The sequence below is a fragment of the Camelus ferus genome, chromosome 3 (genome assembly GCF_009834535.1).
Source record: "Camelus ferus isolate YT-003-E chromosome 3, BCGSAC_Cfer_1.0, whole genome shotgun sequence".
Lineage (NCBI taxonomy): Eukaryota > Metazoa > Chordata > Mammalia > Artiodactyla > Camelidae > Camelus > Camelus ferus.
This window is the reverse complement of record NC_045698.1, coordinates 79,054,799-79,078,278: the sequence shown is the minus strand read 5'-3', so window position 1 is coordinate 79,078,278 and position 23,480 is coordinate 79,054,799. Positions and strand designations below refer to the sequence as shown.

Genomic DNA, 23,480 nt, shown 5'->3' with positions numbered 1-23,480 from the left:
GTTAAAAAACATTGTTGCTTAACTACGAGGCAGGAAGAATAATCCAGAGTGGACCTTTGCCCCAGGAAGATCACTGGGGTCCTGCAAGCAGGTTCTTCAGCTTTGCAAAGAGCAAACTTTTGTGGCAGTGACACAACCAGGCACGATGAGAGAAGCAGATCAAGGAAACTAAAAACAGAGTATGTGTTTAATAATTTATGATGATTCTGTGGCTGTATTGATCAGAGGCAGCATTCTCTCTTAACCCTACCTTCTCCGAACCTACAGAAGGTGTCATCTCCCAAAGAATTATGCCCCAGTGTGAATGGTTCAGGGTAGGGGTGGTTAGTGGTCATGACCTAGTTAAGAGAAGTTATCCAATATATTTCTACCATATCTGATGACAAACAAACTGGTGATCTCTTTGCATATCTCATTTCCTAGGAAAGAAATGGTATATCATTTCACAGTGTACCTTGCAGGAAAAAAAGGTCCTGCCCTCCCTATCAAGATCGTATTACCTCAGCATCAGAAAGTCTAATACAAAATTGAAGCTTTCAAAACAGACCGTGGTACTAAAAGGACATTTATATTTTAAGGATCTTGTTTACTGCTGAATCTACACTGCCAGACCACTGCCAGGCACACAGTAGGTCATATTGAATAAATGACTGAATGCTGTTGGTATACGTATTGGGACTCAGTAGATGGACTTGGGATGCAGGCATTTAAGTTTTTGTGCCCAGCAGCGTGTCTTAGGGGGCTGTAGGCTCCTAAGATAGCCTGGGTTGGCCATCCTAGGTTTCCTCCTGGGCCAACTCTTGCTTGCTAGAAAAACAAGTGTCCTCTGAGATTGAGGATGAATTTAGGTTATGTGCACACGGTTCCAACTTTGCAATTTGGGAATCTCTGAGACAAGAGTTGATCCTCTTTCCTTAAGCAAACTATCACAAAGCAGTTTGCCACCCTCTTTGGGCCAAAGATTGTTTGTGATAAACGTCTAAATAAAAGAAGCTATTGGAAGATACAAATATCCTTTTCACCTTGAGGGAAAGGGGACTTCAAAAGAAAACTCTTCTTAATATTACTGAGGTAACCAGCATTCCACTTGGGGAAAAAAAATTCTTACTGTGATGTAGAGAAGGAAGAAATATTGGTAGCTGACCAAGCTCGTCCATTCCAAGAAGAAATCCTAAGGATCTGTCCCAAATGGTAGTTGAAAAGCCATCTAGGAAAGGCATATTGTGACATATCTCCATAACAGATAACTTTGGCTAACTGCTTTTCTTCCTAATAGTTAACATGTTATGGAATTAAACCAAAAAGCACATTATGGAAAGAGAAGAAATTGTTAGGTTAATGTGCCTAGTTTTCTGGTGATATTTAAACTGATCCAAGAGAACTAGAAATAATCAGTTTCCAGCAAGAGTCTAAAAATGGCATCGATCTTGGATTTGGGGCAAGATGGAGGGAGAGGTATGCAAAGGCCTCTGTCTCTTCCATCCCAAATTCCTAGAAATGACAAATCTTTTTTGTTTTTTAAAAAATTCACAGCAGTACTTGAAAACAGAAATGGATACACTGGGTAGGCCAGAAATTATTATAAGGAACCCTGAAATATGCAAAGCAGATGGAATAATGTTAACAGAGAAAAACTACTACCTAAAAATGGAAATGATTTCAAATGCGCTACTGACTCTGAAAGGGTAGATAGAGGCAACAGGAAGAATCCTAGGCCACCAGAAAGTGACCAGATGAGAGAAATGCAGACATTGAAGCAAAAATGCTGAAGAACTGTCCATATTCAGGTTCGGTAATGTATTAATAGACTTAGGTATCATAACCAAGCAGGATTTATTCCAGAAGAGGTTCAATGCTGAAAAAAAATTAACGTAATTCAGTCTATTACTAGATTAAAAATGGAAACCATACAGTCATGTAAATAGATGTCCCACGAAGGCATTTGATAAAATTCAACATGTATATCTAATAAAAACAAAACCTCTTTTTAGAATACTAGGAATAGAAAGAACCTTCTTAACCCAATAAAGAATATTATTAATCCAAAATCCTTAACCCCCAAATTCCTCAGCTAGAAGGTAAACTATTTAGATGGTTTCCTTTAAAGTCATAAATAAGACTAGAATGACTTATCACTTCTGCTAGCCTACATTGTTCTTGGTAGTTATAACAAAAGAAGACAAGAAAAAAAATCTCTAAATATAGGCAAAAAATAGGGAAAAAATGGCCTGTGTGTATTCAGATAGTATAATTTCTTTTTTTTTCTTTTAGTTCCAGGGAATAAACAAGCTATTAGAAATAATAAGAGAGCCCAGCAGTAGTGACCAGAAACAAAATCTTCAGCCTTTAAATTTACTAGCAATATCCACGTAGAGGGTATTGCTGTGGGCTGAATGTTTATATCCCCTCAAAAATTCTTATATTGAAATCCTAACCCTCAGTGTGGTGGTATTAGAAGGTAGGACCTTTGGGAGGTGATTAGGTCATGAGAGTGAAGCCCTTAAGAATGAGATTAGTGGCTCCTACAAAAGGGATATTTTTCTTTCGTGAAAAATGTCTTCGGTATTTTGATAGGGTTTGAATTAAGTCTCTACTTGTTTTGGGTAGTATGGATATTTTAACAATATTAATCTTCCAATCTAAGAACATGGGCTATCTTTTCATTTCTCTGTGTCATCAGTTTCCTTCATCAATGATCTATAGTTTTCAGAGTTTAGGTCTTTCATCTCCTTGATTAAGTTTATTCCTAGGTATTTTGTTCTTTCTGATGCTATTGTAATTTTATTTTTTATTATTTTGTATTGAAGTATAGTCAGTTTACAATGTTGTGTCTGTTTCTGGTGTACAGCACATTACTTTAGTCATACATGAATATACGTGTATTCATTTTCATATTCTTTTTCACCATAAGCTACTGCAAGATATCGAATATAGTTCCCTGTGCTATACAGTATAAATTTGTTTATCTATTTTATATATACCAGTCAGTATCTGCAAATCCTGAACTGCTAATTTATCCCTTCCCACCCCATTCCCTTCTGGTAACTGTAAGTTTGTATTCTATATCTGTGAGTCTGTTTCTGTTTTATATATAAGTTCATTTGTCTTTTTTTTTTTTTTTTTTAGATTCCACATATGAGTGATATCATATGGCATTTTTCTTTCTCCTTCTGGCTTACTTCACTTAGAATGACATTCTCCAGGGCCATCCATGTTGCTGTAAGTGGCATTATTTTATTATTTTTTATGGCTGAGTAGTATTCTGTTGTATAAATATACCACAACTTCTTTTTTTTTTTTAACATTTTTTATTGAGTTATAATCATTTTACAATGTTGTGTCAAATTCTAGTGTAGAGCACAATTTTTCAGCTATACATGAACATATATATATTCATTGTCACTTTTTTTTCTCTGTGAGCTACCATAAGGTCTTGTATATATTTCCCTGTGCTATACAGTATAATTTTGTCTATCTATTCTACGTTTTGAATCCCTGTCTGTCCCTTCCCACCCCCCGCCCCCTTGGCAACCACAAATTTGTATTCTGTGTCTATGAGTCTGTTTCTGTTTTGTATTTATTTGTTTGTTTGTTTTTAGATTCCACATATGAGCGATCTCATATGGTATTTTTCTTTCTTTTTCTGGCTTACTTCACTTAGAGTGACATTCTCCAGGAGCATCCATGTTGCTGCGAATGGTGTTACGTTGTCGGTTTTTATGGCTGAGTAGTATTCCATTGTATAAATATACCACCTCTTCTTTATCCAGTCATCTGTTGTTGGACATTTAGGCTGTTTCCATGTCTTGGCTATTGTAAATAGTGCTGCTATGAACATTGGGGTGCAGGTGTCTTTTTGAAGTAGGGTTCCATCTGGATAGATGCCCAGGAGTGGGATTCCTAGGTCATATGGTAAGTCTATTCCTAGTCTTTTGAGGATTCTCCATACTGTTTTCCATAATGGCTGTACCAAACTGCATTCCCACCAGCATTGTAGGAGGGTTCCCTTTTCTCCACAGCCTCTCCATCATTTGTCATTTGTGGAGTTTCGAATGATAGCCATTCTGACTGGTGTGAGGTGATACCTCATTGTAGTTTTGACTTGCATTTCTCTGATAATTAGCGATATTGAGCATTTTTTCATGTGCCTATTGATCATTTGTATTTCTTCCTTGGAGAATTGCTTGTTTAGGTCTTCTGCCCATTTTTGGATTGGGTTGTTTGGTTATTTGCTTATTAAGTCGTATGAAGCTGCTTGTATATTCTGGAGATCAAGCCTTTGTCGGTTTCATTTGCAAAAATTTTATCCCCATTCCGTAGGTTGTCTTTTTGTTTTACTTCTGGTTTCCTTTGCTGTGCAGAAGCTTGTAAGTTTCATTAGGTCGCATTTGTTTATTCTTGCTTTTATTTCTATTGCTTGAGTACAGTGTTCTAGGAGAACATTTTTGAGATGTATGTGAGATAATGTTTTGCCTATATTTTCTTCTAGGAGGTTTATTGTATCTTGTCGTATGTTTAAATCTTTGTACCACAATTTCTTTATCCAGTCATCTGTTGATTGACATTTAGGTTGTTTCCATGTCTTGGCTATTGTAAATAGTGCTGCTATGAACATTGGGGTGCATGTGAATACACAAGCTTTTTAGCACACATGGAGTACTACCCAAAACAGATAATATTTTAGGAAAGAGTCAATAAACTACAACCCAAGGGCCAGACACCTAATTTTTTTAAACCATTTTAGGTGTCCGATTCAGTGGCATTATTTACATTCATAATGTTGCACAACCATCACCATTACCCAAATTTTTCATCATTCATAGCATAGTCTCTTTGTTCATTAAACTGTAACTCCCTGTTCCCCACTCCCTTCAGCCCCTCTGGTCTACTTTCTATCCCTATGAATTTGCCTATTCCAGATATTTTATATAAGTGAAATTATACAGTATTTGTCCTTCTGTGTCTGGCTATTTCACTAATGCTTTTAAGGTCCATACATAGTGTAGCATATATCAGAAGCTCATTCTATATTATAGACAAATAATATTCCATTATATGTATATACTACATTTTGCTTGTCATATGTTGATCAACACTTGGGTTGTTTCTGTCTTTTGGTTATTGTGAAAAATGCAGCAACAAATACTCATTTGCAGACAAGTATCTCTTTGAGTCCCTGCTTTCAGTTCTTTTGTAGAAGTGGAATTGCTGGGTCATATGATAATTTTATATTTAACTTTTTCAGGGACTATGAAACTGTTTCTCACTGCATCATTTTATATTCCCACCAGCTGTGTACAAGGCTTCCAGTTTCTCCACGTTATCACCAACACTTATTTTCCATTTCTTTTAACTTATAAGCATCCTCATAGGTGTGAAATGGTATCAATTGTGGTTTTAGGTTGCATTTCCCTAATGATTAATGATGTTGAGCACCTTTTCATATGCTTTATTCAGTTGCCTATTTTTGTACATAAATGTTTATTGGAACATAGCCTCACCCATTTGTTTACCTATTGTTGATTGTGCTTTCATCAAAGACTGTATGGCTGCAAGTGTAAAATGTTTAATTAATATTAATATCTCACTCATTAAGTTTGCAGACTCCCATGTTAGACCATAAAAAGCCTCAATATATTTTAAAAATATTTAAATAATTTTGTGAAATGGTCTTTGTTCAAAATGGAATTAGATTAGAAATCAACAGAAAGAAATATAGGAAATCTAAATTATTTAGAAATTTGGAATAATTTAGAAATTAAACAGCATATTTCTAAATAGCCCATCACAAGGGAAGATTAGAAAATATTTCTAAATGAATAAAAACAAACCTACGACATATCAAAATTTACGAACTGTAGTTAAATCAGTGTAGTTAATCGTTAAAGATGGAATGCTTCTCCCCTCCTATTGGGAATAACTCTTGTTAATTTTATTCACTATTTTACTGGAGGGTCTAACCAGAGCAATAAGGCAAGAAAAATAAAGGTATACAGATTGGAAAGAAAAAAGTAAAACTTTCTTTAATTATAGATTAATGAATTTTGCAAGATGGCAAGACAGCACATTATGCAATGATTACCTGTATTTCTATGTACAAGCAATAAACAACTCAAAAATGAAATTAAGAAATCAATTTCATTCACAATAATAAAATACTTAGCAATGCACTTAACAAAAGCATTTCAATATATCTGAACACTAATAAACCTATAGAGCATAGCTAAGAGAAATCAAAGAAAATCTCAATAAAGAGAGCTATTCCAATCTTTTAGAGCTGGATTATGAGATGGTTGCACAACTCTATAATTTAGTAAAAATTACTGAACTATACACTTAGAACTGGTAGATTTTATGGTATGCAAGTCATACCTCAATAGAGCCATTAAAAATATTTGTTGTTCACATGACCTTTCTGGGTGTAGGTGCTAGGATGCATTTGTGTCAGAAAGCCACATTTTATGTTTGCACTTTGGGAAAAAAAGGCTGTTGAAGTAAATATGAGGATTTATTAAAACCAAAGATATTTTTGTATTCCTAATTCTAATCTCTAACTCTTAAACTGTTAAACATTCACCGTCATAATTTTCAACTTCTAAACCTTCACAAATACAATGATTTATTTGTGTCCACAGCTTTAAAAAATTTGGAATGTGTGTTTTTTGTGTTATTTGTTAAAATTATTATGTGTTATATTGTTTACTATCAGGAGGAGAAAATAGGGTGTTGTGGATTAAAATGAAGCCAAAAACTGTGGCTGTCTATACATGACAGTTATTTCAGTAATCAGCATGGCACTTGAGCAGTTATATTGAGAAGTTTTCTAAATTAGATGGAAGCTGGCAGTTAGTACATTTTCCACAGCAAGGGACTCTTTAATATTGCTAGATTTCTCAGTGTGAAAAATCCACACATCACACAATCCCTCTGTTAAATAGCTTTCTTTCTTTTACTGTGAAGTAGCATCTGTCTTGTTAATTTTATTATTTTTTAGAAACGTGAATTAACTTTTTTTAAGATTTTGGTCCTGTGGGGGATGAAGTTAGATATTAATCTGTATGATATTAATCTTACTTTGTTCTTAGAGTAGGAGAAATAGTAAAGCAACTTTTGATGCCTACTGACTGACCCTGTGTCTTTGAAGTCCATACACAGAATTTCAGGGGAAATGTTAATGTTATCTTCATTTTGTATGCCTGTCATCTTTGAAAGGTCTTTACTGCTCCATAGTACTATTCATACGCTGGCTAAATAAAGAATGATAAATACCACCAGGCATTTGAGTAGATATCTGCTTAGTTTCCAGCTTGTGGACATTGATCTGGACTCTCATGGGCAGTTCCACTCCTGCCACTGTGGCAGCTGACTCTAAGACCCTTGCCCCCAGCCCAATCTTGATCTTGGGTGGGAATCCAGGCAACTGTTAAAGATATTTTGTCTGGAGTAGTTCCTAGTAGCAAGTAATCAGGTGGACAGATCTTTTATAATAGCAACTTTTTGAGGAAAAAAAGGGCAGCTAGTGCTGCCAGATGGCAAAGAGATCCTTAGATCAGAGATACTAGCATTAAGAGCAGGAAGATATTAGAGACAATTTAGTTCAAAACCAGCATGTTACAGAAGAGAAAACTGAAACTCAGAAAACTGAATGGACTTTCCAGGAGTAGCAGAAACTGAGTTTCGTACTCAGTACCTGTTTCTTCTTCTTCCTTACTAATAAACCCTTGATTTTGTTTAGAGTAGCATTGTTCCCAGAGTAAAATAAGCACCTTCCCAGCCTTCCTTGTAGCTAGAGAAGGCCATATGATCCAATTCTCACATGGGAGATGTAAGTGGAGGTCACTGGATGGGATTTTGGGAAAAGCTTTTTAAGGAGAAACATTTGGCTAGTTTGCCCCTTTGTTTCTCCCTTCCTCATTCCTGCTTGTAATGCAGACATAAGACTAATGGTTTGGCTCTAACACTGATTTTTATGATGAGCCTGAATTCTCTCTGGGTGTGAAAAACTTTAACTTTCAAAGCAACACCTCTTTCTGGCAATTAGGGAGGAATCCATTCATGAATGCTATAGACTTAACTTGAATTCTATCTAGTTTTTCTTATGGAAACAAAGAGCATACACAAGTTCCGCAGAACCTGAGAAGGAGAAGAAGCTTCTAAACAAGAAGCTTTATACTTGTGTCTTACCTCCTCCTGAGCCCCAGCAGTGACCACCTAGCACATTAACTTTTGCTGCTGGCTCTCAGGGGCTATCAGCACCAACTCATAGAAGAAAAGTAATACATTGAAGAAGGAGCAAAGTTCTGGTGGAATAACAGTCAAGGAGCAATATTCCTGGAGCTTTATGGAGAAGTAGGCAGGAAAGAAAGAAAGAAAGCATTATATACTTTTGGATTTCTGGACCAGAGAAGAGAAATCAGAAAGTGACCAAGAGAAAAGACAAATAAGAAAAACCCCTAAGGAAAATGATTTCATTCTTGCAGTAAATCTTACAGTTGTGTCTAATCTAATTATAGCTGGCTTTTTTTTTTTTAAAGAAAAAGAAAATGTCATGCCCTTATCACTTTCCTCCTTTTCAAGAAAGATAAGAGACTGCCTATAGTGGAGGAATAAAGTAGGCCCGATTTTGTTCAGCCAAGTTTTCTTCTCAAGAGAAGCAAAGATTGTCAGGTATGAATGAAGCAGGGAGACTAAGAGGCTGTTTCAGCTGCAGCCTCCTAGGGGAGCTGCTATTTTTCAAAAGAAGTAGAAAAATGTGAGAAACATGCTCTGAATATTTAACTCAATCAATGAAATGTATAATTGGAAAAGTCAGTTAGTCGTAACTAAGGGTAAGAGTGTTTGTCCAAGAACCTTGTTGGCAGGAATGTTTACTCTTTCTTTTCTTTTTTTTTTTTTAAATTAAAAGAAAGTTGAGTATCAAGAGGATATAGATATACAATCGCCCTTACACACTTAGAGTGTTTAAAATACAATCCTGGTGTTTGTTCTCATCTCAAAAGCCGTGGCTGGGTCTTTGTTACCTATTGGATTTCAGGAAGGCTGACTTGAGATACGGCATTGCCATTTCCCGGGCCCTCACTTATTTTTTTTCCGGCGCTGTCAGCCAGATCCTTTGTTGTGCCTGCCCTGCATTCATTCTCTCTGCCCTCGCACCTCCAGACAGTGGGATGAGGATTTTTCCTGGTCCTCGCGCTGAGAGCTCCGGACCGCCACGGTCCCCGGCATCGGATAAAGGACTATTTTAACTATCCCGTGGGTGTCGGGGCTGAGTGGGCGCCACGCGGGAGCAGACCCGCTTTTGTGTTGGTGTTTGTCTCTGGCTGTCGTCCGACCCCCGGCAGGAGGCGCGGGCCGTGACCCCCGAGGAGGCGGGGCCTCCGCGCCGGGCTCCGCCTGGTGAGGATTTCACGGCCGCCGCCGCCCTCGTTTGTTCCGTTACATGGTCCTGCCCCGACCGCTCGCCCAGAGCTAAGAACGCCGGACGTGGCTGCCCAGGAGCCCTCTATGGCTTTCATCCCACCCAATCCCACTGTTTGCTTTTTCCCCCGCTTTCTCATTTTTCCTCGTTAACTGCATACTAGCGGAGCGCTTGGCAAAACTCAGACTGAAAACAGAGAAAGGGAAAAAGAACAAATTCGATGCACCCGCCTCAGTCCTCCATAGTTTGCGAAGGGTCGTAACCATGTCTGAGTCGGGGGAGATAAGTGAATTTGGCTACATCATGGAATTGCTAGCCAGAGGCAAGGTAAGTGCTTTGGCGCGCGGAGCCGAGGCCTGGGCCCCCACCCCAGGCACTACCTGGCTTGTGGCTGTGGGCGTCCCGGCCCCTTGAAGCCCCCAGGGAGGGCGGGCTGGAATCCCAGGTCTGCACTGTCAGCTGGAATCCCCGGCAGCTGCAGCATGCAAAGTAGCCGCCTTTTCTTTCTTTCCTTTTTTTTTTTTTTTTTTTTTTGAATTGCGCGGCATCTCTGAAATGAGCCAAAAGGGACTTGGTCAGCTGGCCGACGGCGGGGTCTCCCGGAACGTCGAGGGAGATGGGGTGGGGGACCGGGCGTTGGCCGAGGGGGCGCTCCTCGATGCACCCAGGGCTGTCAAGCGTGGTGACTTCGAGAGGGTGACCTCGCCTGCCCAGTCGCGGAGCACAGAGGGAGGGTCGAAACAGAAGGTGAACAGGCCAGGAGGGTGGGATCGGGTTCAGTGTGCAGTCGACCTTGTGGCGGGTAAATAGGGCCAGAACCTTCCACCCTCAACCCCATTCGCCCAGCCCCGGCGTTTTCAGCCCTCCTCCAGGTCCTTGGCCGCTGTCCCAGGCCCAGAAGAAGTCAAGCATCCTTCTTGTGATGGGGAAGGGGTGATGCTAAGACGCCGGATTTCAGCTTGGTACCTGTCCTGGAGCCCTTTTGAAAACCCCAGGCTGGCACTGTCGGTGGCTCCTGGCGACCACGCCCTCGGCCGGGCCAGGTGGCGCTGCTTCTAGGCTGAAAGCATTGCGGGGAGGCGGGCCTCCGCGCTGCATCCGAGAAAGTGCCTGGAGAGGTTCCTAAGTGGTTTGCAGGCGGTAAGTGTCGGGAAATGCAAAAGCTGCATGGTGCGTGGTCTGCGGGGATCCGCCGGTGGCCAGACAGCAACAGCGTCTGCGTTTGCCCTCTGCACCTGGAGTTTCGAGGAAAGGTGATGGCATAGAGGAGAAAAGGACTCCCTGCGCAAGGTCATAGAAAGAAGGATGATCTGCAGTCCTGGTGTGAGCACCTGAAACCTCAGTCTCATGCCTCACTAACCCCACCTCCGCAGATGCTTGAGGTAACACAGTCCTGCGGCTCCCTGGGCTGGGGAGCGGGTTAAGGCACTCCTAGAGGAAAGCGCCCCGGGAAGGGGGCGGTGAGCGTCCCTGAATTCTATTCTGCACACACTGAATACATCCATTCAAAACAGAATACTTACTAACTTTTCGAAGGTAAAGGTTGTGCCTCGGGTTACCCCTACCGTTTACACTCCGGGACAAGAAGTACAAATGGAGGACGTTGGTCCGCTTTTCTTCATATCCAGGGGCTCGATCCAACGTATCGAGGGGCCTCCCGCGCATGCGTGGGGACATCCTGGCCAGCATCTCCAAGCTCCTTGTCCCCCTCAAACAGCTTAGGCTTGGCCACCTCCTGGGCCAGGGTTGCCTATCAGAGCCCTCTCCACCCTCTGGAGGACTGACCCTGGGGAGAGGAGAAGTCCAGAAGGAAGTGCTGGCTCAGAGCGTCCTACATTCCTAGAAGGAAGTTCTGGCCTGCAGCCAGAAGGCCAGAACCCGGCTATCCAAAGCACACAGCAGGACCCTGGCTGCCCAGAAACTTTGAAGGCTGGGTTGACGGGTAGAGAGGAGAGGAGGAAAGAGGATGCCTTTTGCTAATTACAAAATAAATGGACCACTCTTGATGGGATTGAGAATAGGATGATTGAGAGGTGAGTTTAAGTCTGTGGTGCTCAGATACTCCTCATAGTAAGCCAGAATTATATTAGCTGGCTAATACTTTCCTTCACTAGCAGGGAAAACTTGAAATTCAGAGAGAATGGTTATGAGGTGAGATTCAGGGATCTGCATGTTTGACACCCCAGGTGATGATGAAGCAGCAGGTGAACTTCCCATAAACCTTAAATGGGCCACTTGGGCAGAACCATTAGTGAATGTTTAAAGCTTCTTGTGATAAAGTCAGATTTGAAAAAAAAAAAAAAAAAAGCTCTCAGAATTAGCATTGTATTTCACAAGATGCTCACTGTAATGAAAAAGACAAACCCCCAATACCTGAATACCTCTGAGTATTAGCCATGGAATAGCAGACCTTGGAGACTGACTCGCTTTATTTTCCTCACAGGAGTTAGACTTCACTTTGTTGCTCAAATTGGTGATGTAGAGAATTATGTGAAACTTACCTAATTACGACAAGTTCACATAGTTAAAAAAAAAAAAGAGCAGAGGCTCTTGTCTTCCTACTGCCTTCCCTTTCCTCCCACCCTGCAAAGTTGAGACCAATGGGTTGACCATCATCGAAACTTCTTTTACTTTTCCCTGATGGCTTTAACATTTTACAACATTTAATACATGCTTGTTGCAAAATATTCAAAATTTACAGAAAGTTTTACAGAGTAAAAAGTGGAACTTCACTCCCACCTCCAATCCACTGCATTTCCCAGTGGCTCCAGTTTGCTGTGTGTCTATTTCAAATTAAATTAGCTTGTTATTGTGTTCACTGAATGTGGGAGGTGAGCCTTTCACCTCAGGGTAACCTAAAACCCACATGACAAACTTGATCAGCTTATTTTACTCTATTGTGATGATTACCTTAATATTTAAAGTACACAGTAATCTCTACCATTATGGTCTTTCTCTTCATCAAACAATACCCCTTATGTATAATTAGTACCTATGATAATTCTCAAGAGGTTTAAAAATCAATATAAATGAAATTCCTTGTATTTCACTATTACAGAAATTTGTACCATTTCTGGGAGCTGATTTCTGAGGGGTTTTTGTTTATTTATTTTGTTTTTCTTTTGTAACTCATCTCTTTGGACTGAAAGAGAGCCTCCCAAATCTGTGGTCAGTATCTTGGATTACACAAAAGCAGTATTTTCAAACTCGTTTGGTCTCCAGCAAGATTTGCATCATTAATTTTGTATCATCTTCATAATTTCTTCTCTTCACACCATCACACACTTTTCTAGAATCATATAATGAAGATTTGATAACAAGGAACATAGAGGAATTTATATTTAGTGTACTTCTCTATTTAGAATTTTAAACACATGTATAGTTATGTATTCACAGCCAGAAAGTACTTTCTGTTTCCAACAGTTCAGTAGTTACTGTTCAGGCATGTCCATGGAGTACAGTAGTTTGAGTAAAACAAAGAGGTTCTGGAAAACTCACATTTAATTTTAATAGAGAAACAGGCAATGATTCTATTATTTGGTGAAATATTACTTTTAACTTTGAATATCTTTGAGGCACAAAAAATTCAAGAACTTTAATAAACACAAAATTTACTTTCAAAAACTTTAATAAACACAAAATTTACTTTCAAACAAGAAGATACTTATACTTTGAAATAATTACATTTAGAAAATCCTCCAATCTAGACTAATGTAAAGTCTTAAACATCTCCTGGGACCAAAACCAAAATGCCACCAAATGATCTGTTTCAGAGGGCACCATAGACAGTTACTCACTCAGTTATGCAACTGAGTCTAAACTGGGTGATAATACTAAGGTTGTGTCCACTGCAAAGTATTGTTTAAAATATTTTTTTTATATCTTGGGATTGGGCAAAATGTGTGTGTTCTGGGGAGTAGGGAAGGCAAAGAGAAGATTTAAACGTTAACAGTATCATTTGAAAATAGCTAATTTCATAATATCAGAATTTTCTTCTGATGTTTTTACTACCTTGCTCAAAAGATAATTTGAGGCGGGAAGTATCTCTGAAACCACTTTGTCAAAGAATGTTTAAATCATATTTTCTATGAAATTATAAGTTACATGTTTTACACTTACCTGTGGGTAGTGCAGTAGGGATGCTGGAGTGAGACCCAGGTTTGTCTGTTGGTATCTAGCCATGTGGCCTAGAGGATATTAATCTCTGGATATAGGTAGGGAGGAGTTGTGAGGATTACATGTCCCTTCTGAAGGGAATTGTACCTATTTCACAGGGTTATTGCAAGAATTAAATGACTATTTTGTACAAAGTTCTTAATACTGTTATTGGCACATAGTAGGACTTCAATAAGTGAAAGCTATTTGGTCTAGCTACTTTGACAACAAGGTTAGGTCTTGAGATACCTCATATGCAAACTGTGATCTTTCACAATGGGAGGTACAGTTGCCAGATAAAATACAGGATGTAGACTTAAATTTGAATTTCAGATAAATGACACATAGTTTTTTCTGTTGTTGTTTTTTTAGTGTAAGTATATTCCATTCAATATTTGGGACATTTTTATACTAAAAAGGTTCATTATGTATCTGAAGTTCAAATTTAAATTTAACAGCTGGCCTGTGTTTTTATTTGCTGAACCTAGCAACCCCAAGTGTAGGAATAATAAGATACAGTCAAAAGGGACCTGCTAACAACCTCTGTATATTATCAGTGTTGTTCACCCCAAGTTGGCTAAGGGACCCCTTTGCCCACCAGTCATGCAGCCAATACCCTCCTGGCAAAATACCTGCTGGACCTCCACTGTGTTCCACTCATCAACTCTCAAACTGTTGGTCCAGTGCTACCATTTAGCAGATAAATGCCTACTGGATTTTCTCTTAAACAAAAGCTCTACATGGATGGGAAGATAAGTCTTAAGAAACATCAGACTTTGGCGTATGAAATGAGTTTGTCATCGTATTAAACTGAGCAGTAAGACTAAGTGCTGAAGGACTTCGGAGTAAGAGGAGCTGACCAATGAAAACTAGACACCTGAGGATGGAGGCTCTAGAGCTGTGGCTTGAAAGATGAGATGAGGCTTTGGCTGGGCAATGGAAATCTGAACTTCCTGGCTCGCTGGCCTCCTCTCCCCTGAGGCTGTTCCCATAGAAACACTTTATGACAGGTAAGCTTGGCCTGTCAGAGGCTTGGGTCAATCATTGATAAATGTCATCTCTTGTCACTTTCCTGTAACCTCCTGATACCCAGCAGTGTAGACAGGACATGTGCCAATCTACTGTGAAGCCCTGTGATTTACTTCGTTGATTTACTTCATTGCCACCTTCCTCATTTACCCTAAGTCTAGGGGCTTTCTCAATTGAACAACCCACATTGATCCTAACAGGGGGCAAGGTTTAGGAGGATGCTGGCCATGCCACCCTGTTGCTACTTCTTGTTCAGGACATACTAACAGAATGGTACTCTGATGTTTGACCTCAGACCAAACAGATTACAAGCCAGTGGTGCCTCATGGCACTGACTGAAAATATGCACCATGGTCATTAGGACCTGACTCGGCCAGGAATTTAATCTCTTGTTGGGTATTAGTAGTCAGTGTGGAAAGAGACCAGGTCAGTGAATAGTGTATAGCCTAGAGGGTATCAGGTTTATATTGTAAGTGTGAGGTAGTGAATGTTTATTGAGCCTCTCTTTTACCAGACCTGAATAGGGTGTGTGTATGTGTATGTGTGTGTTTCTGGAGTGGCGGTTATTGGCAGGTGAAGTAGGAGAAACTGACCTTTTGGACTTCATGAAGCAGGTAGATTGGAGACAGCTCACACCCCTGTGCTAGAAGAGTGATTACACAATGCCAGCAAGCACAAGGTATGATGTAGACAAGGGTACTGAAGGTTGGTGGACTGGAGGGGGTACTAGGTATGGAACAGGCTTCCTTGTGTTGAATTTGGTCCATAGTTTAAACGAAACTATTGGAAAAGAAGGTGCTAGAACACTCCCAACTGAAGAAGGGTAGGCACCAAGGGATAGTATATGCAGTACAAATTAGGGGATTAATGATTTAAGAAACAAAACAAAATAAAACAGGTCTTTCATGTCATTTCCACTTAACTACCTTCAAAAGCTTCCCCGTGTCTACAGGGAAGAAGCCTGGCGACTCTAGGCCCACCTAGAGCTCATTTTGTGTTATTGCAAGAGGATTTGAAGGCTAATCAGAGAGAGGTACCAGGGAAGGAGAGAGAAGGACTTAAAAAAAGCCCTCAAACCCACAGGATTTTAACTTGGGGTACTGGGAAGGACCTTGGTATCTTTGATAACTAATAGCTGAGATTGATGGGTGTTGAAAGTGATGAGATGACCCAAAGCATGGCAGCAAAGCTGGTAGAAATGACTAGGCAAGTGAGAGAGTGGTAGTTTAGAATGGTGGTTTTATTTTATTTTATTTTTAAATTGAAGTTTAGTTGATTTACAATGTTGTGTTACTTTCTGTTGTACAGCATAGCAATTCAGTTATACACACATGTATTCTTTTCCATATTCCTTTTATTATAGGTTATTACAAGATACTGAATATGGTTTCCTTTGTTATCCAATGGGACTTTGCTGTTTATCTATTCTGTATAGTTTGTATCTGCTAATCTCGAACTCCTAATTTATCCCTCCCCAAATGGTGGTTTTCATATTTGCTATTTTCTTGCCGATATCCCTCCTCCCCCATTTTGTTTTAAAAAGTATATGGGTTAAATAGTTGAAATAAATATGGGATTAAAAGTTTATGAATTAGATTACATTAAAATTTTTGAGAAGTAAAATATGCATATATTGTAAAGTGCAAACCATACAATACAATGTGGGTGGAAAGTGTTTTCCACACATAACTCCATCCCCTTACTTCTCTCCTACACTGTTACCATTTTTTGTACTCTATTTCATACTTATTTTTATTTACTTATTTGCCTATATAAGCAATTTGCCTGCTGTTCTCATTTTTTTTCTGCCAAAGTGGCAACATACAGAATCATTACGGGTTTGTACTTTTTTAACACTATATTTTAGAAATCCTTTCTCAACAGTACATTCATTTTAACTGCTGCAATAGTATTCCAAGGTGTGGATGTACATTATGGATTAGATATTTAGCTTCTATAAATAAAGTCCCAATGAGATCTTTGCACACATGTTTTTGTGCACACATGCTAGTCTTTCAGTGGGAAAATTATTAGAAGTGGAATTGCTTAGTTAAAGGTATAAGCATATAAAATTTTTGATAGCATTTGTAGTTTCCCTTCAGATAAGCTGGACCAATATACACCGCTACAAAAAAGTTTGAAAGTGCCTAGTTTCCCACATTCTTACTAAGTTTATTAGCATAATTTTTGAAATTTGAGAATCAGGTGGAAAATGATTAATCATTGGAGTTTGATTTGAGTAATGGAAGAGCTTTGAAATTTAATATTGTCTATACAGTTTTTATCATTAGTTCATGTTAATGATGCCTTCTAATCTCTTGTACTCTGTACTTTAACAAGTTAGTTTTGGACCAAACGCGATTCAAGTATGCTGATGTGAGACTACAGCTAGAGGGGTAGTACTGAACCCAAAGGCCAGTATTAAAAACAGAAACTGACTTATAATGCTTTTTAATGGTTAGTTAGGCCTTTTAAGGGAACATGGTGTCATACATAAGTGACTAAATTACGCAGGCATTTTCCTAATTTCCCTCTTGATTAGGACGCTTCAGAACCTGTGGGAAGGAAGGAAGCAGCCTCAACTCCAGCATGTGGGCCCACGCAACGGGCACTAATCCTGATCAGAATCGTCCAATCATTACTTGGCAAGGCGTTCATCCTCTGTGCACCTCGTCTGTAAACTGAGGGTATTCCATTAAAGACAATTGCTATGGTGCCTTACTGTTCTTAATTCTACCCTGCTACACCGTTATTTAATTGCCGGCTGGAGAAGAGGCTAGGACTGCTGACAGTGCTGTGGGAAGACGGCGGAACTATTCACAGCGAGAGACTTCTCCCAAATAGGAAATAACAGTGGGAAACATTTTCAAAATCTAAACAGGATTCTGCGCTGGGGTCCCTTCACTCAGATGTTCAGAACGCCTGTTTTCTCAGGCTATACGTAAGGGATGGAATTATTTAGCCAGCCAGGGCAGTGGCGTGTTCTAACAATACAGCTTCCAACAACCCAGGTTAATTTGTTTTCAATTTGCCTTGGAAAAGGGAAGAAACACCCTTGAGCAGGTGAATTTTAACGTCTCTAGTCTCCGAGCTGGCGAAGCTGCGCTTAACACCCGGCTGGCGCCCGCCGCGTGGATGCGTAGGTGCGGGAGCCGCTCAGGACCAGCTGTCCCGATTTCCCCGCATCCTCTGTCCCGGGAAGGAAACCGCGGAGCAGCAGCGGGGACGAGGGCAGGACGCTCACACTAGAAAGGGCAAGAGGCTACTGTCTCTAATGGAGAGAGACCTCTACCCTGCGGCTTGTCCCCGCACCACTTGGCAAGAACGTGTCGTGCGTGACAGCGCCGCGCCCTGGTGTGGAGAAGCAGAAGCAGAAAGCAGAATATGAGTGGTTGGTGCCCAGTCAAGGAATGTGAAGTTCACTCTACGAATCGGGCCGGAAGAGGAGAGCGAGGCGGGGCAGGGACCGACTAGGGAAAATCCCCGGCTCCGATAGGGGTGGGGTGAGCGAAGTCTGGCCCAGGTCGCCTATCCATCGCGCAGCTCTATGATGGATCCGACGGCACGGGGCAGGCGGCCTGGACCCGCCCTCGTCCCGCCGCCCCGTCTAGACTCAGGAAATGGGACTTGTCTGTGATGCTCGGCTCGCGCTTTACCAAAGCGCACGAAATGCAAAATGAGGGGCAGGTGGTCCGCGCCGGGCAGTGGCCTGGGCTGCAGTTCTCCGCAGCAGCGCCAGTCCGCTCCACCCCGGTCCCGCCCCGGCGCGGCCCTCCGCCACCGCCGCCCCTTTACCGCCCTCACTTCCGCCCCCCGGAGGCTTGCTACCCCGACACGGGCCGACGGCGGCGGCGCCGGTGGGAAGTGAGGAGCGGCGGGGCGGAGGGAGCTAGGACCCCGCGGCGCGCCATACCCCGGACCCGCTGCTCAGTTTCAGGGTCGCCCCGCCGCCCGCGGCCCCTCCTCCTTTGTGCGGTGGGCGCTGTTGCCCGGGCGACGGCGCCGCCCCGCCCCGGCCCCGCCCTCCGCGGCGCCCTCTCCCTGGTCTCCGCGCGGCCGCCCGCCCAGCCGCAGTCCGCAGGAGCCGCCGCCGCAGCCGGCCGCGGGGCGGGACTCCCGGGGCCGTCGCAGGGAGCAAAGCTCGGCTCTCCGCGCCCGTGCTTTGGTCCGCCCTGGCCTGCTTCTCCCCGCGTGAGTCCGCTGGCCGGGTCCGGCCGACCAGCTCGCCCTCCGGCTCCGAACCGAGGCTCCGCGGCCGCCGCAGAGACCCGCCCACCGGAGCCTGCCGGGGGCTGCCGGTCTGCCTGTTAGGACCCTGCTGTTGATGACACCTGGCAGAAGGCTGCCATGGAGGGGGATGGTTCAGACTCCCTGGTGAGTTGGGGAGACGGGCGGCCGCCTCACACCTCGGTGGGGGCCCGCCGGGGCCCCCTTGTCACTCTTTCTCCTCTGCCCTGAGCCTCTCCTAAGGAGGAGCGAGGGCGGGCGTGTGGTGGCCCCGCTTCCTCTTCGCCTTCGCCGCCCTGGGCCGGGTTCCACAACCCGGGACGCCCCTTTCCTGCCCCTCGGAGGAGAGGATCGGACTCCGAGTCACCAGGACCCGGAAGAGGGCGCCGCTCGGGTGCGGTGATGGCCCACCTGAGCACCTCGGGGAGTCTGGGCGGGGCTCTTTGGTGGTGTTCAGATTGTAGAATGGAATTCGCTTTAGGGAGTCGGGTGCAGGTGGCGGCCCGGGGCGCGTACGTCGCGCGTGTCCCGCCGCCCTTTGTCTGGGAGGGCAGTGGGGCCGGCGCCCAGTCCCGCTCCGACCCCCGCGGCCCCGGCCCTCCGTGTTGCCGTGAGCAAAGGCTCCTCCTCGGCTTTGCCTGGACTTGCTCCCGCAGCTGTCGGGGTGTAAGAGTTTTTGTTTGGAGGGGTCGGATATGCAGTTCTCCGAACTTGTTTTCCCGTCGAACCTCATTTATTTTGAAATAGCTTAATTGGGGGAGCCACCACGTCACATTTCTCTTAATCAGATTCCTTCCCCTCAATGAATGTAAAATGAATACTTAATTTTTGTTTTGCTTAAGAGTTGCTTTAGAGCCATGGTTATTAGAAAGCTTATGCACTGCTCTATGTACAAGGAAAGTAGAAATGATTTTAAATCTTCCGCTAAGAGGTAAACCTCCCGTAAAATCGGGTGTGGGAACCTTTTTCTGGACGTTCAGGACAATATTTTCCTTTGAATTAGATGTCAAATTGTGTATGACATGAGATAGGATATGAATATTCTGTATTGTTTGCTGTGAATTGTGAGGTATAGCTATCTTTCAACTAAACTATGATTGTGACGTGATGGGGCTTTCACTTAATATTTATTGAATGATGCAGCAACAAATGCTGCATCTCAAGACCCATTAACAGCGATGGAGCCAGTTGGCTGAAGTGCTGTCGTCAGGGATTGTTAAAGCACTGTGTGTTATTTTAGGGGGAATTGACTCGCATACATTTTTATTTAAAACAAGTGAATTGATTCAATTTTAATTTTTTGTGTGTTTCCAGTAGTTGAAGTCATTGTACCAGGTTATTGGTACTTTAAAATTATACCTTCATTACAGTTTCAGGGATGCTGAAGATAGATTCATAGCACCTGAAGTTTGGGGGATCCATGAGGAGACACCTACACAGGCAAAGGATGGGAAAACTGGTTTGAGGTCATCAGACCTTTTTAGTTGTGATGAGTCTCAGTATTTCTCATTGAAAGTAGTGCAAGCCTGTAGTAGTGAGAGCACTTATAATGGTTCCTTCTAATCCTCTGCACCCTTTCAGTATTTATAAAGTGCTTTTATGATAGCTGCTTTGATAGCGCAACTTGAGAACCTGAAGTATTTACCTGCATTACAGTTGCAGCATATGGAAAATGGTCACTTTAATGTAGAAAATTGCTGATAATTCAGCTTGTAAATAGATTTCAAGTAAGAATCCATGAATAAGATGGCTAACCCAGTTTTTACTGGCTCTTGTTACTTGCCCATTACACAGATAATGTTCTAAATATGAAGAGTCATATTTTTAGTGCTATATTCTTAATTTTTATAGAAGTAATCTACTTGCAGGATTTCATTGAAATCCGAAATCAGTGAATTAATGATTTGAATCACTTTATAACTGTTGATGAAATATTATGGTCCGCTAATATTGTATGCTAATTTTTCTCATATTTCAGGTTTTTTAAAAAACCATCTCATGTCCCGTCAGCTCTACACAATGGATGATGAAGGGTGGTTAGCGGTATAGACTTTCATAACCAAAAAGAAACTTCAGGTTAAAATAAATCTATTTAACTCTTTTTTGAAGTAAACATATGTATTTATACGAGAGGTATACACATGTTATGTATTTGCACACTAAAAACCTTTGATTCTGATTTCTTTTTCTCAATTTAAGGTTACCATTAAGAATATCGAAAGAGAGCTCATTTGCCCAGCATGCAAGGAGCTGTTTACCCACCCGTTGATTCTCCCTTGCCAACATAGTATCTGTCATAAATGTGTAAAGGAACTCTTACTGATGCTTGATGATTCGTTCAATGATGTGGGATCAGACAACTCCAACCAGAGCAGTCCTCGACTTCGGTTTCCCTCCCCTAGCGTGGATAAAATTGACAGAATTAGCAGACCAGGTATGTGATAGAACCTGGGGTGGGGGAGCTTAGACATACGTTCAGTAATAACTGTGGAAGGGAAATTATATTTGTCATTTTGAGGGTTAATCTTTCCAGGTGAATAAATTAGAACTGTAGTTATAAAAGAACCTCTCTGTCTTTTAAAATGCCATAATCAAATTTTTTTGTTGTTGAAGTAGTCAGATACAATGTGTCACAGTCATGCATATACATACATATATTCATTTTCATATTCTTTTTCAATAATGAACTTTGATTTTATTTTGGTGTGCACATAAAGTGGGTCTTGGATATCGAAAACCAACTTTGTGTTAAACCCATCATTAACTGTGCCTGTATTTTAGGGGGTGCTCTGGCCCCATGATGTCCTTTATATGAGGAGTGAAATAATGGACTCCTAAAGTAGGTACTAGGGAACGATCTATGTATGCTAATAGGTAAATAAATATGTAGAATTAAGGGATGAGACTATGTAATGACTAGTGCTAGAGAACTTTCTAGAGGAAGTTTATTTGGTGTCATTTTATTCCATTTTCTCCTTCAGCCATTTTTAATCCAGTTTTTAAAATAAGGATTTTGAACATGAGCTAAACAATAGTGGAATTCTGTAGTAATGTATGGAAGTAGATCTAATGAGATGGATAGCACATGTTCTATACCATTATTATATAGCCGGTGTTTAAATTGTTTCCTGTTGGGATGGTGTTTCTTTCTTCTGAACATCTTTTGCAGGATTAATATAGATTGAAATTAATTTGACGTCACCAAGAACAGGGCTATTGGGAAATGAAGGGCCAGAATCAGTAGTGAGGGTCAAGGGGAGGCAGAGGTAAGGGTGGAAAAACCCACAGGGTCATGTCATGTTGGGCACTTCCCTCCTGTGGAGGAGAGTGTTTGAGTGGTCGTGAGCACCAGACTTCAGGGCTTCCGCTCTGCTCAATTTGGGCTTTGAGGTTTTCAGCTTAATCCTTTTGTTCATCCTATTTCTCCCTCTTTAGGATAGGAGTAACTTTTTAATTTTGTTAAAATTTCTTTTTAATCAAAAAAGAGTTTCTTTGTCCTTATTTGCATTTGAGAGAATGCCATCTTTTTTGGTCCATGCTCTGATAGGAAGTCTTCCGGGGCGATGTTGGTGTGTATGTGCTTCATCAGAGAGTGGATACGAATAGATAGGATCTAAGAGTGGTATTATGCTGTTTTAAAAACATGAATTTTTCTTTAAAATGGTGATCGCCAATTACTTGGAAGACATTTTTCACACATAAAAGTTGTATGTATATACAAAAACAGGAGCATTAGGTAGCTATGAGAGTGCTGGGAATATGATGCTGGAGAGGATTACACTCTTTATGAAGTCATCCCTCTTATGTTTTTCTCCCTGTTGGTAAACTGGCATACTGAGGAGGAGAGGACAGACAGTGATAGCCTGAAATCCTTCTCCCAGATAAAACTTGATATTCTGTTGATGGATCCTCATTGGCTAATTAGGAGCCCTGGCTTGGTTGACCAAGAACAGTCACTTTTTATATATTAATATTCAGCACAAACCATTAAATAAAATTTTGGTTAATTACTGTATTTCCACTTACCATGAGATTGAGCTCACATATGTATTTCAGGAAATCCTGTATTTTATATGGACTGTAATGTTAAGATTTGGTTAGTTTTCATGCGATCAATATGAAGTATGAATGAAATATAGATGAAATAGTTAACTGTTTCTGTTTTCAGGAATTTACCTAGCACAGTCCTTGGTAGATTTTTAATAAATATTTGAGCAGATGTTGAATGACGAACCACTTCTACAAGACTTGTGCATAGCATGGTGTAATGGCATGTATTCCATAACAATGGCATTTTTTTTTTCCAGAACAGGAGATCAGAAATAGATTTACTGAGATGTTCCTCCCTATTCTTAGGAATCCTGTTAAGCTGGATTATGTTCTGATGGGAGGTTAGAAAGCTTTTCTGTGGAGATAAATTACAGGAATTAAGAATATTTAGCTTGGAGAAGGGATGACTGCAGAAGGTGACGGCTGTTTTGTGGAAAAGTAGTAGTACTCTGTGTATCTTTACAGCAAAGATTCCCGATCAATGAGCAGATAAAATACGAACAGAGATGAGATCTGAGCCTGAGAGAAAACAAACCCCTAAGGCCATCTGAAAAGGAATTGGGCAGATCCCTGTCACTAAAAGTGTCTAAATTATCTAAAT

General features: G+C 41.4%; 1 protein-coding gene across 6 annotated transcripts in view; it reads left to right on the top strand.

Annotated features, from left to right (window-relative positions):
* The first annotated feature begins 9,229 nt into the window (after positions 1-9,229).
* Positions 9,230-23,480, top strand: part of TRIM36 (tripartite motif containing 36) — a 39,061-nt gene continuing 24,810 nt past the window's right edge. The window contains exons 1-2 of one of the 6 annotated variants that reach the window (XM_032476520.1): positions 9,230-9,745; positions 21,029-21,263. In XM_032476520.1, coding sequence (XP_032332411.1) covers positions 9,683-9,745; positions 21,029-21,263 — 298 coding nt within the window. In that variant the 5' untranslated portion in view covers positions 9,230-9,682. Of the gene's footprint in view, positions 9,746-17,822; positions 18,977-20,818; positions 20,906-21,028; positions 21,264-23,480 lie in introns of those variants that run through there. The other 5 variants (XM_006193295.3, XM_032476521.1, XM_032476522.1 and 2 more) reach the window with 5 other exon arrangements.